Consider the following 14554-nt stretch of genomic DNA (forward strand, 5'->3'; position numbering starts at 1 on the left):
CTTCTGGTTCTCTAACAAGACTACTGACAAGTAAAGTTACAACAAAGTCATTGTGTTTATCTCAGGACTTTCAGCTGGCAAAGCCGCCGGCGATGCCGTCAAAGAAGGGCGAGCAACAGGCCAGCTTGGCGGGCACCTCAGAGGCATTCAGCACTTACTTCAGCCGTGTCGGCACCGCCCAGGACACGGACGACTGCGACGACTTTGACATCTCCCAGATGAACCTGACGCCGGTCACCTCCACGACGCCCTCCACCAACTCTCGTGAGTCGTCTGCAGATATCATCATCAATATCAGACAGTCCTGTAATGTAACATAATACAAATACTGTTACTGTACCCAAGTAAAATTTTAATGTCTCTGCACTTTACTTTTACTCCACTACATTTCCCAGATAAAATGTATAATTTTGCACAGATACATTTTTCCTAATCATCTTTGTTCCTAGTTACTGCAGAATAAATTTGTCGTTTATGGAAATCAGTAGTTTATGGAAATCAGTAGTAGTAGAAACAAATCTCTGAATTAATTTTGCAAAGTCATTAAGTACAGCAAAATGTACAGCAAATGTCAGATACTTTGACTTTTAATCAAGAAATATTTTACAAGGTGACTTCTACCAACGTTATTTTCTGTTAAGATACAGTGGGTACGAAAAGTATTCAGACCCCCTTAAATTTTGGGATTTGGGGATCCTCTGCCATTCCTCCTTGCAGATCCTCTCCAGTTCTGTCAACTTGGATGGTGAACGTTGGTGGGCAGCCATTTTCAGGTCTTTCCAGAGATGCTCAATTGGGTTTAAGTCAGAGCTCTGGCTGGGCCATTCAAAAACAGTCACAGAGTTGTTCTGAAGCCACTCCTTCGGTATTTTAGCTGTGTGCTTAGGGTCATTGTCTTGTTGGAAGGTGAACCTTCGGCCCAGTCCGAGGTCCTGAGCACTCCGGAGAAGGCATTCGTCCAGGATATCCCTGTACTTGGCCACATTCATCTTTTCTTCATTTGCAACCAGTCTCCCTGTCCCTGCAGCTGAAAAACACCCCCACAGCGTGATGCTGCCACCACCATGCTTCACTGTTGGGACTGTATTGGACAGGTGATGAGCAGTGCCTGGTTTTCTCCACACATACCGCTTAGAATAAAGGCCAAAAAGTTGGTCCTCTTGGTCTCGTCAGACCAGAGGTTCTTCTTCACCTCTCTCACCAAGGCTCTTCTTCCCCCGATTGCTCAGTTTGGCCGGACGGCCAGCTCGAGGAAGGGTCATCAATTTCACTGTGCTCTTAGGAACCTTAAGTGCAGCAGAAATGTTTTTGTAATCTTGGCCAGATCTGTGCCTTGCCACAATTCTGTCTATGAGCTCTTCAGGCAGTTCCTTTGACCTCATGTTTCTTATTTGCTCTGACGTGCACTGTGAGCTGTAAGGACTTATATAGACAGGGTTGTGGCTTTCCTAATCAAGTCCAATGAGTATAATCAAACACAGCTGGACTCCAATGAAGGTGTAGAACTATCTCAAGGGTGATCAGAAGAAATGGACAGCAAAGGGTCAGTTTTTCTTTTTGAATAAATCTGCAACAATTTCAACAATTCTGTTTTTTTTCTGTCAATATGAGGTGCTGTGTGTACATTAATGAGGGAAAACAATGAACTTAAATGATTTTAGCAAATGGCTGCAATATAACAAAGAGTGAAAATTTTAAGGGCGTCTGAATACTTTTCGTACCCACTGTACATGACCCAAATAACAGCTTTATCAGTATAGTTTCAGCTTTCTATACAAGACTGTCATTAGCCTTGTAGATACTCCTTGTGTGACTGCACGTTTCCCTTGTAGCCCCCACACCGGCTCCCCACCAGAGCTCGCCCTCCAAATCGTCCGCCTCGCATGTCAGCGACTCCCCCACGGACGCTACCGACCCGCCCACCGACGACTCGTTCGGGGAAGCGGAGGGCAGCCCGAGCCGCAGCGGGGAGGAAGATGCTGTGAGTTTGGCGACCACATTTGCCGTGTGATTGCATGTGGTTGAGCATTTTAGCAACTTTGACCTTAAAATGCGCTAACCTTAACAAATGCGTATAATTGCTGTCAAGCGAATATGCAGTGGACTATTATTCATAATATCCCATTTACAGATACTAAGTAAATATCAGTAACCTTCGCTAACGCATTATGTAAGTCAGCCTCCCCGAATATTTGCGGTTCGGCATTCGCAATTTATTTTTTCTTTAGAACCTATCCTCCGTTACTCGCATAAAAACTATACGTTCGATGTGTTTGTCCTCAGGCAATAAAAGTATTACTTTGCTGCCATCCTGTGGCAGCTACAGGCAATGCTAAACCTTTTGACTTGCTGAACGTGCTTTTTATTGGATACGACGATATACAGTGAATCCCCGTTTGTCTATAAAGTAAATTTTTTTATGGTTTGACCCTTCCCACAAGCTTAAAACGAGGGATGCTTGATACCGTTTTTTTTTTTTTTTTTTCAGACTCATACCAGTACGAGTATTCACTCTTGGGTACCCACCGATATGAATTCACTAGTACTGTTGATACATAAATTTCAATTACCACAATGACAGATAATTGTGACCAAAGATTCGCGTTAGCGTGATCCTCTCTGTAGTCTATTACTATAATAGAGAGTTAGCGAGCTGTCATTACCGGCCATAATGAAACCATTAAACACGATACCTACTAAAGCTCAGCTCGGACAGAAGCGGAGATGTCCGGCAGTGTAGTTAATATTTATTGTCCAAAGCAACTCCCTTCTCACTCCAGTGCAGAGTTACTGACCTTCTCTGGTGCTTTCTTACCCTTATGGCTCCTCTCTTTTTCAAGTCCTTCCTACTCCACTTGCCGCTGGTCGCTCTATAGGCGTGAAGCATTCTTTTTTTTATTCTTTTTTTTATGCCTCCAATCCAGCCATTTTAGGAGAGAATGAAACATCAAATAGAGAGGGCTAGAGAGAGACTTCTTACACCGCTGCAAATGTCACCGGGCCTGCCAGAATAACATGGAGAAGCTTTACAAAATAAAAGTGTACAATAGCGGCGGCGTGATGAAAAGGTCGCAAAAATAAAGACAAGCGCGATTGAGTGAAGGCAGAAAAGAGAAAAAAAAACAACGCAGCTTGTGCTTTTTGTGAAGCGAGGTGTGAAAAGCAGCAGGTCCTTGGAGGGAACGCAATGTGTTTTTTGTTTGTGCATGTATGCGCGTGCGTGCGTGCGTGTTGCACGTAAATTGTACATGTTTGGATGCAACCTCTTGTTGACACTTTTTAATGTCCTGCACAACAAGATGGAGTTGTCACTCTGTATTCTTCCCAGGATAGTATTAGTATATTACACTTTTTATCTGTAATATAAAGTATATACATTTATGTTGTAAATGCATGTAGACACATTTAAGTTTTGTTTTATTTTACTAAAATATCAAATATTCATGCATTTATTCAAATATTTAAACAATTATAAAAAATATTATATAATAATTGTAATATTTAATAAGAAGAATTATGAATAAAAATATTTGTATATGTATATTTGTATTTTTCATTTATATACTTAATATCTATATTAGTGTTTCATTTTATTTTGATTCATATAATAATAATCATAAATTAATAACAATAATAATAATTGTAGTTCATGTTTTTTATTTGTTTGAATGAAAGTTGTATTTCTTTTATTTAATCAAATGCAACTATTAATATAAATATTCAATATTAATATATATGTGTATTCTATTTACATGTCAAATTTCATGTAGTTTTATTGTGATGTTGTAGGCTTTTACGTTTTATTCCCTCAGGTCTGGATATTCTTTGTAGCTATTAACATCCTAGATTGTCACCTTTATTTCCTTTTTATTTGCTCGTCGTGTTAACAAGCTGCACTCTTGTCTTGTAGATGTTTCCTTCTGCCTGCTTCCCGTCTTAATTCTTCGCAATCTTCTTCTTCTTCTCCTCTCAACCCTTTCTCCTCTTCCTCCATGGCTCGGGCCGTGCGCTTTGTAGGCTTGTGGTTCTGGGTCGCCCTGCCCCAGTGAGCCAACAGGGCCCAGCCCAGACCAGGCCAGTCCAGAGGCTGGGAGCTAGATAGCAGCAGGGCACGGTAGGTATAAACCACCACCACCTTCTCCTCTTCATCTATTTTGAATGTTTTTTATTCCTTTATATTCTTATTTTTACCCTATTGTGAGTATGTACCATGGCCTCGTGGCACGTGTCCGTCCGTCACACGCGTGATCATGTGACCATAGTGCGCTGACTGTGTCAGTTTTTTGGGGACAGCCACGTCCCCCGAGAGCGTGCGTCACACTGTGACAGCAAGTACAATGCGAGACAAGCAAGAAGAGACTGTTGTGCATCTTTTAAGTTCGGAATATGGAAGAAAATGGAAGAACATATGGAGTTTTTAAGTAGGGTGTCAAGCCAGGGTTGAGGTTTCAAAGTAATTTATTTTATTGCAAAATGGTTTAAAGCCTTCTTTGTTTTCAAATGAGGGTGTCAAGCCTGAGTTGGAGTTTCCAACCGCGGTTGGGGTGTCAATGTTGAGTTTCAAGCCATAGTTAGCGTTTCGAGTTTAGCTTTAAACCCCGAGTGAGCAATTTCAAGTTAGGGCTTCAAATTAAGCTATGTTTACCCTGCAGGTCAATTCTGATTTTGTTGTTGTTGTTGTTGTTCTTTTCATGCTAATGTCAACAGCGCAATTCCAACCCAGACCTCTTTCATATGTGGATATAAATTGGATATGTATGCGACACGAGCGTAGGATGGACGCTAACGGGGAGCGCGTCCGACCCAAACGTCATCAAACGTCACAATTGTTCGACAAAACAGACACGCCGCAAAACGGCAACGGCGGCCGAAGGACGAGAAGTCAGTTGCGAAAACAAGATGCTTCAGAACTGATAAATATGAGAAAAGGTTGGCTCCGGTTGCACAAAATTCTTGAGCTCGCCACAAGTGCGTCATGATTCATGTTTTTTTATTTCCTTCCGTCAACACAGTGACTCGTGTTTGTGTGCATGTGCAATGTGACGTCCTGGTTTGTGCGCAAGCGTGTGACGTCACAGACACGTTCCATCCATTAGTAGAAGCCGCATTTGTTTTTTAGTCATTTGAACGACTACATTAAAAGCTCGGATTTAACAAAAAAGGCGAATTGGGCATCATGCCCTGCAGTGTGAACGTAGCCTTAGTGTATCAGTTATGGATTGAGTTATGGATTCATATATTTCAGGGTTCATTGATAATTAGGGTTTCAAGACAGAGTTGGGATTTCAAACAATAATTAGGGTTTCAAGTCTGGTTTAGGGTTTCGAGCCAGAGTTAGGCTTTCAAGGCCTTGTTTGAAACCCTAATTGTCGTCCCCCTCATGCTTCCAGACGCCGTCTCCTTAATGACAGCTGCTGGCTAAAGGACGCTTTTGTTTTTCATCCGCTAATTTTGGGTTGCTAAGATTAATGACCGCCTCGGCGTAATTGCCATTAATTACAAACCCAAGAAGACTCCCCCCTGATCCTGCAGAAGACCCCCTCCTCACTCCCATGTTGGGCCTCTCATCTTCGGAGCGTTTGGAAGCTGAAGGGCAGCAGGTGGGGGAGAATGGGGAGATGGGTCCCCATGGAAGTGGGTGTGTGTGTGTGTGGGTGGGGTCCTGAAGTTGGGGGGGAATTAAGTGCTGAATCTGGCGGGAGATGGACTGTTTTGGCCAGAGGCTCCGAGCTGTTCTTGTGTAGGAGGCGGGTAGCTTTGCCAATGATGTTACTCCCATATGGTGTTTACTTGCTCAATCACACCCACTTCACACACCTCCCCTAATAAACACACACACACATCATCTTATGAGGCCCACTCATCCCTGGGACAAGCACACCTGTGATTGATACTGTGACCAACTGGGATCATACCGAAGCCAAAATGTGTGTTTGTGAGTCTTGGTGTAAGGGGGGTGGTGGGTAGGAAGTAGGGGTGTGGGCGGGTGTCAGGGGTGTCCGAAGTTTTTAATGGGAGCGGTAGCCGCCCTCGATGTCCGTCTCTTCCGGATCCTGCCGACAGCGGCAAAAAAACGAAAAGTAAAGCGAAAACACAGACGGGGGTGTGGGGGGGGGGGGTATTTCTTCATGTGGTCAACACGCAAACTTAATAAGTGCTCAGGACAAAAACATTTCCAGAACGGAGAGTTACTCCCTTAAAAGGAAAATCTGTTTTGGTCAACATGTTTTCATGTTTCTCCTGTAGGTTCACATTTGTTCATTCCACAATAATAAGAAAAAAATAAACCTCATCAGGTTTAGAGCAAATGTTGAAAGATAGCACACAATTTTTAGTTTTATTTTAAAAATGAATTAAAGTTTGTCACGCATTCTTTTAAATTTAAGATTGTAAATATTAATCTTATATTTTGTTCCAATGTGATTTAGAGTTCAATGTTATAATACAATTTTCATGAGTTTTGGGGGAATCTTATCCTCTCATGATTTGCTAAAAACTCACCTAATTGCTGTTTTTATGCTCAGGTCAAATTACTGTCTAATGTGTGTGTGTGTGTGTATGTGTCCTATTCACCTAGTGAATCTATTATTTCAGTGGGTTGGGGTGGAGTAGAGGGGTGTCCAGAGAGAGAGTGAAACGACCCACCGTCACGGTTCACTCAACAATCTCATTTCGCTGTTCTTGTCCAGGTCTTTTACACCAAAGACCCCCCCAGCCCCCATCTATCCCAACCACACGCTTAAGCATTGTATGAGGAACACAGTTCCAAGACCTCGCTCTGCCCTCGTATATTTGCAGCTTGGACTTCAGCGAAAGCGCATGGCAGGGTGCTATGAAAGGTGCAGACTTTTCTACTGTGTGCACTCAATTCAATTATGTAGCTATAAAAACTCAAATTAGGGTATTAGGGTTTTAAGACTAGGTTAGTGTTTCAAACAAGGTTTAGGGTTTTAAGCCGGGGTTTTTGGGTTCCTTTTTTGTTTTGTTTTTTTTGCCAGCATTATGGTTTCAAAGTAATGTTTCAACCCAGGTTTAGAGTTTCAAATGATGGTCTCAAGCCAAGGTTAAGTGTTTCAAAATGGGGTTTCACATGTTTTTAAGGGTTTTAGATTAGGGTTTCAAAGCTAGGGTTATGGATTCAAACAAGGTTGAGTTTTCAAGTCTGGGTTAGGTACATTTTCTATCCATCTATCTTTGTATGCATCTTTGTGTATGTACAGAACCCCTTAAAAACGAATCATTGTTTCCCAAACTGAGCAGTGTAACAAGCACGCGTCTGCCGCATTGTGCAGCAATGTGGACGGAATTCACCACAACATGATGATGAAACCGAAACCGAGAGCCAAGAGCGTAATTAAACAGCACAGCAAAAGAAATACAATAATTAGTCCCTTTTAATGAGCCAAAGGGGGGCCGGGAAAACATTCCCAACGCCATCGCCAGCGATCCGGAATGTGGGCACATTGGCTTGGAAAACACCACGGTGCTCTGAGACTGGCCCAGGCTGTGCCCAGATCAGAACAAAATCAACAGTAGCCTTCTGCTTTCGTAGAGGAACTAAAGGTCCAATCTGTGCCGGGTTCTGTGGTCCAAATGCGCCAGCCACAACCCAACACTGAGCTAGATGGCTCCCTCTAGTGGGACATGAACGAATCACCGAATTAAATGTTCAAATGGTGCAAAATGTTACAGTGGCTTAAGCTTCTTTTTGATCCAGTACTGTACATTACAAGTGCAGTTCAGTTGTATTTCACTTTGAAGTACAATACATTTGCTTTGAATCGTTTAGAAATGTTTCTTCCCAAATAATTATTTAGGGACAATTTTACTTTACTTTTATTTGTAATTTATTTGAAAGTGCGTAGTTGTGATAGTCACCGAGAAGACTGTCCAGCTTCAACAAAATAGCAGCACTAGCAATGCTAAGCTAACATTAGCAGTGTAAACAAGCCAATGTGAGCTACGGCTGCTACATTGATAGCATGACTTGTTTGTGATAGAAAATGCAAAATTTATCAGGTTTTTTTTTTTTATGTAGATATTTATTTTATACATAAAACAGAGGTGGTAAATGTATCTGTTGAGCGAAATGTTGCTAATTCCACAGCGCTTTTTTCCAGAGGTGGATTATCTAAATGGGTCCAACAAAACTCCTATAGCCCAAGCTAACAAGTCAGCTCAAACTGGTAAACTCCCTTTTAAGTACAGTTTTTGTATATTCCTATATTTAAAGTACCATGTTAATGTTCAAGCTGTGTATAATCTCATAGTGGACTAGAAAATATTTCGTTTACTTTTTAAGAGTGAAACCATTGTCCTGTTTTCCACCACTTAGGCCTACTACGGTACTGTTTTGGGATGTTCATCTTTATAGTGGTACTTGGACGGCGAAGTAATTTTTGAGAAAAACTATGTGAACCACTGGCATACTGCAGATGATGTCGTCATTTACATCCTGATCCTCCCTGTGCTGTTCATTGCGGGTGATGCGTTGTGGGGGTAGTCTTCAAAGCACGTCACTTAGAATTCTAGCACTTATCCCGATCATGATTGAGCCGGAGTCTCTCCCAGCTGACTTCGGGCAAGAGGCGGGGGACATCCTGGACTGGTCGGCAGTCAGTCAAATGGCACATGTAGGTGACAATTCGAATTCACATCTATGGACAATTTAGAGCCCATGTGTCAAATTCAAGGCCGAGGGGTCACATCCGGCTCACCAAAATAATTTTATGTGGCGTCCTTCTTAATGTTTCTTGCTATGATCTGTATCAACATTGCCAATTGTCTTCACTTTTAATCATTTTGAGATATTGGAAGCTTTTTGTTACCTTTTAAATTGGCACTAAGCTAAGCAGGCCCAAAAAACGGCATGTCAATTTGACGCACCGCAGAGAAGAGTAATGTTAACAGGCCTTGCCAAATTTGAATGAATAAAACAAATCGCTAAGTATATAAAATCAAATCTTGAATAAGGGCCAACTCTCAGCTCTCAGACGCTGTGGCCGTGTCAAATGGATGCGTCAAAAGGAATCAAACATACTGAGGGGCCGATAGCTTATACGATGTAAAATCACGTTAGGATTCTCAACTTCAAAATTGAATAGCTATTGTGGACTGTCATACTCAAGCGGATGTCATGGTATACGTCAAAAATATGAACGGTACGATGAAGGTGACTGCTTGAATACCAATCGTAATCGAATCCCGTTCCAAACCGTACCGTAAAGAGCTGAATGGACGCGTACCCGTCCCCGACTTTGCAGTCATCCCAAAATTGCCGCCCGTGCATTTGTCTCCCACACAATCTCCATCGAGTGTCGCATCCTTCAATGGGAAGCCTCCAAACACGCTCACGTTGCTGAGTGAGAGGAGTCCTCCGCAATATAATAGGTCCGTTCTCTCATCGAGCCGTCCACATGGCGCATGGGGTGGGCGACTGTAATTATGTGAACAATAACAAGCGGTACCGGCGTGAGCGACCGCGGCTAGCTCGACGGGCAGACGCGATGAGTCACGACTCGTCTTTGGAAGCCTACGCTGATACGTGGAGGGGATACGCGCGACTATAAAGCGTATCGGAGTCGGGGTAAGCGGGGTACACACCAGAAGTAAGGAACTCGAGTCACATGACTTGACTCGACTTAGACTCAAGTCACCCATTTTAGGACTTGGGGCATGCTTAGCTAAAACTTCTGAAAACCTTGACCTGATTTGGACTTGAACTGCATGACCTGACAAATCTTGCCTGTTTAAATGCAGAAAATTTGCATTTGTGTTGGGGTTAGGTTTTCCTCAAATTGGTATGTGTGGACTGTACCCTGCTTTAAGAGTGAGGCTTTGGAAACCGGCTGAGAGATGGGTGGCGTTGAAGCTAATGTGCTACTGCCACCCAGTGATCAATCTAGGAGCAATAGGGATTCCCCTTTTTTTTTAATTCAATTTTAATATCTAATTTTAGGCCTTTATCTCTTCTTTGTGAATTGGGTTTTATAACATGAATAAGATTCTCAAAACAGTGCATTTGTTAATTGTCACAGTGTGAACTCTTTCACTATCTCCCAGCATGAGTTGATTGAGTTGATTTCTTGTTGTGTTCAGTCCACATTATTATTTTTTTATTTTTCTCCATTGTTTTTTTTTTTTTTTTTTTTTGCTGTTGTTGCTGTTTTTTTTTTTTTTTTGGCTCTTCCCTATTTCGGACAATATAGAGTCTTCAATGAATCTAACATGCATGTTTTGGGAATTTGGGAAGAAGCTAGAATACTCAGAGAAAACCCACGCAAGCAAGAAATTCGAACTCAGAAGATCACAACTGTGAGGCAGACATGCTAACCACTTTTCACCGTGCTGTTCCAGACTTAATCATGCCCTTTTCTTGTTGGACATTCTGCTAAAGTTATATTTTGTCTCTTCTAGAAGGAGAAGGACCCTCTGTACGCCCGCATCAACAAAGGGAAGAAATAAAGAGACACAGAAACAGCAAGGCGGCCCGGACCAGCACTTAGAAAACTGGAGGAGGGAGAGCCCCCACTTGTTTGTATGAGCGTGAATGTGTGTGTCGGATCTTCCTGCCTCCTCTTTGCTCCTCGACTCCAGGCAGGACAGGCATCCACACGAATGGACTTTTCCTTCCCTTGTCTCCTGCTCTCCTGCTCTCCTCCCTCCTTACTCGGCTTCCTCCTCCATCTTTGCCGTCTGTGTGGACTCTGTCGCGGAGGCCCGTCGTTGGTTTGACTCTGGTGCAGAAACAAACTCTCTGGGAGCTACTCACTCGCCAACCGCACACACGTACACACGCATACACACATGCATACGACTGACCCGACCCGTCTCCTTGCAGACTGATTTAAAAGGACCGGATTAACGTGGAAGGGACAAAGAGTTCATTCTCTGCATAGCTTTTTGTACATTACTAATGACAGGAAGAAGAAACAATGAAGAAAAGAGCCAACTGAAGGAAAAAATAATGTTTTTTTTTTCTTTGTTTTATAATTCAATTGAGCCGCAGCTCGGTAGGGGGCGATGTAGAGTGGCTTTAAAAGCATTCTGGATCACGGGGTTTGCCATTTTGTAAATAAGCATGACCCACGGTCACCACCACTGACCCCACCGCGTCAGACCTCTGCGCCATCAAATAGGGACATCAAATAGGGAGGCTTCGAGTTATGCAAACCTTTGAACCCAAGCAATAGCCACAAGCGTTTCCTGCCCTTTCGGTCCGATCCTCGCCACCGCAGTGAGCCTCACGTTCCCGTTTACAGCTCCGTCTGACTCATCCCCCTGCCCACTTTTAGAAAACAGTGGTACCTTGATTTACGACAGTTTAGTTTATTTTTTTTCAAGTTACGAGCTTTGCTGTGTTGCCAAAATTAGAGGTTACGATCAAGAGTCATATACAGCGCCACTAGATGGCAGGAGTGAAAAATAACATATCCCCAGCATCCTGCGTCTCACTCCCGCGAGCTCAGTCACAGAATAAATTCAACTCGAAAGTCAAGGCACCACACTACAGTCGAACCTCTAACGGAGAATTCTCCATCCAGAATTTGAAACAAAAAAATTAAGAGTGTGTGTCATTGGCTTTTGCCCAAAAGCCACATCAGGGCTGCCAGACATGAAAAATGTGATGATAGCGTGGTATGGGGGTCTCTGTCCTGGCTGCTCAGTACAATATGGTGACTTCAATAATAGGTCTGATGTCAATATGATTAATAAAATAAGTTTTTAACATTTAAGTTGTTTTTAACATTTTGCAGTTAAAACTCGTTCACTTCCAGCCTTCACAGTTAACATGGATATTTGACTTCCAAAGCCGTCAATGGCAGCGAATGTGTTTTTTAACTTCTATTTACATTTCTATGAAAGTTAAGGCCATTTTGGCAGTGGCACCATGCCTGAAAATTCACTAATATTTATAATTGCATGTATCCTGGTGTCCTGGTGGTCTCAAGGACCAATGCTCTAAATTGAACAGCAAGTCCGCCATTATGTTTGGAAGCAGCCAATTGTCGCTCAGTAACGCCCCCTGGAAAGTTAGAAAAAATTTGCCCCTGACACCAGTTTCAACTAAGGACACGACATTGGGTGGATGTGTCTATCATAACAGGATACACGAAAAAGTATTTAGGACCAAGACAGGAAATTGAACATGAAGTCAGCCATTTTGGTTTGAAGCAGCCATTTCGGGCAAATTTCAGGGCTTGTGCTTGAACGAAATCCTCCCAGGGAATTCGCCCAAATGTGCCCCAATCGGAAACAGGTATACCAGACGGACGGACGATGCTAAATTGCCAAGCTTTTCTAACTTACGCCATATAATGTTGATGAAGAATGGTGTCAAAATTTGATGACGATTTCAAAGCTTTGCCATAAAAAGTGGGTGCAAGGGTCTGTTCATCGCAGCTTGTGTAGTCTTTATTTCTATTTCCTTTGCTTCCATTGGTTACCCAACATCCATCTTTCGAGGTAGCACTGTATTCTAATCCACACACCATATGATGGTCTACATCCAACAACTCCCTGTTTCATGGCTCTTTGGGACCCAGACGATGACGATGATGATGATGATGATGATGATGATGATTAACATGCTGTTCTAGAAGCGCGAGCAAAGACTTACACACACAAAAAAAAGCAGGAACATTTCTAGATTTTACCTCAACTAACAGTTTCTTAATGTAAATTGACATTATTTTTATCTTCATAAATATATAACATTATACACAGGGGTTTTTAGCTGATTTAACTTTTTTTTTTTTTTTTTTAGGTTTGGATTCGCTCTTAATTTCCATATACCAACCATGTATTACTGTTCCAAATAAACACATCTCAATTACATTCCTTGTTGGCTGTAATTTGTGCTTAAAGTGCAGTTAAAATGATGTGTACACTTGAAACAAAAGTGTCAAAAGAGCTACAAATTATGCTCGACATTAATGAAAACCTTAATGAGGACAAGCGCTATGGAAAGTGGAATTCTTGTCAATGACAGCTATCTTCCATTTTCAAATTTTGAATAATTCATATCGTTGACATTTTATTAGGAACCTCAATCATGTGCACCATTCTAAAGGATCCCACCATAGGTGGCCTCACTTCATCCACCCCCCCGTCTCTTGAGCAAAGCTGCACCCATAATTTATGTGCATGCGCGAGCTAGCAATACTAAGCTAGCATTAGCTCTGTAAACAAGCCAATGTTAGCCACGACTGCTATGTAGGGAGCATGACTTATTCATAATGGAGTGTTACTATAAAACTATAGGCCCTATTTTGATGACCGCCGTAAATTCGGCACACCAGGCAGTACAGCTGTGCGCCAGAGGTGGTTTAGACAAGTAATGGTAATTTCGTAGACCAGCGCAGCCAAAAATGGGCGGGCTGCACCACTGTGGGTGTGTTTAGTGCTGACTTCGTGGACTTCAGGGTACAACTATTCACGCTCACGTTCATACCTATGAACAATTTAGTCTTCTCTTATCCTAAGATATGTGTTTTGGGAATGCGGGAGGAAGCCAGAGTACCTGAAGAAAACGTACGCAAGCACAGGAGAACATTTAAACCATCAACCTCAGTACTGTGAGTTACTGCATTCATGCACACTGATGCTGAGCTGAAATCCAAAATATTAAAAATATATGATTACAAAATGTAAAAAAAAAAAATTAAAAAAAAAGGAAATTTTAAAAACCTTTAATATATCTCTTCACAGGGGTAATTTGACTCACTTAACAGTCCCCAAATGGTGAACCATCAATCATCACCCTCTCGTTTTTTGTTTTTTTCCTACCCCAAGAAGCATTCAGAGCAAAGTTACGAACGCTGTGTCCAATACTTTAAAACCGCAAATTTGAGAGTGCCTTTTTATTGTGGGCAGCCTCGGCACACTTGTGCAGTAATCATGCTGTCTAATCAGCAGCTTGACATCGCAGACCTGTGAGGTGGAGGGATCATCTAGACAAAGGAGAAGTGCTCACTAACAAAGAATTAGATTTGGGAGCGCTATTTCAGTTTTCAGTTTATGAAAAAAAATTGCAGCAAAAAGTCTTGGCTTTATATTTTTGTTCAGTGTATGTAAAAAAAAAAAAATTAAGTCCCTCAAGCCGACAAATCGAGTTGCCGAAGTTCCTCGGACAGGTCAAACTCAAGCAAACAATGACATCAATAAACCAGAAAGTGTCTTTTTTGTGGCAGGTATGTCATGTACTGTATGTATGTTATCATATTATAATTGTCTTCTGTGTTACCATTCTGGAATGTTACCCAACCCCTTCTGTTTTTTAATGTCTGCTACTTTTCCCAGCTAAAATTAACATGCAACCAAGAAATAAATATCTGTCGTAAATATTCAAAACATTCCTTGTAATACAAGAGTGTTATTTGCATTTACTGGTTGAATAAAAATAAACATTCACACAACTTCAGCACCAGTGGCAAGGTTTGTCGACGGTGACTCACACCTGCTGGGCGACATTCCTCCAGGATGAAAAGAAAACATCCAAACTCTTTTGACACTCCGACTTTAAGCAGACCCGTTTGACGGGATGGGACTGTTT

General features: G+C 42.1%; 1 protein-coding gene across 8 annotated transcripts in view; it reads left to right on the forward strand.

Annotated features, from left to right (window-relative positions):
- dab1a (DAB adaptor protein 1a) overlaps positions 1–12811 on the forward strand; it is a 99513-nt gene extending 86702 nt beyond the window's left edge. For 6 of the 8 annotated variants that reach the window (XM_061684445.1, XM_061684446.1, XM_061684450.1 and 3 more), the window contains 4 exons: positions 66–264; positions 1833–1981; positions 4018–4114; positions 10417–12811. In XM_061684445.1, the coding sequence (XP_061540429.1) occupies positions 66–264; positions 1833–1981; positions 4018–4098 (429 nt within the window). In that variant the 3' untranslated portion in view covers positions 4099–4114; positions 10417–12811. The remainder of the gene's footprint in view (positions 1–65; positions 265–1832; positions 1982–4017; positions 4115–10416) is intronic. The other 2 variants (XM_061684447.1, XM_061684448.1) reach the window with 2 other exon arrangements.
- The last annotated feature ends 1743 nt before the right edge of the window (positions 12812–14554 follow it).

Source organism: Phycodurus eques, chromosome 8 (assembly GCF_024500275.1).
Source record: "Phycodurus eques isolate BA_2022a chromosome 8, UOR_Pequ_1.1, whole genome shotgun sequence".
Lineage (NCBI taxonomy): Eukaryota > Metazoa > Chordata > Actinopteri > Syngnathiformes > Syngnathidae > Phycodurus > Phycodurus eques.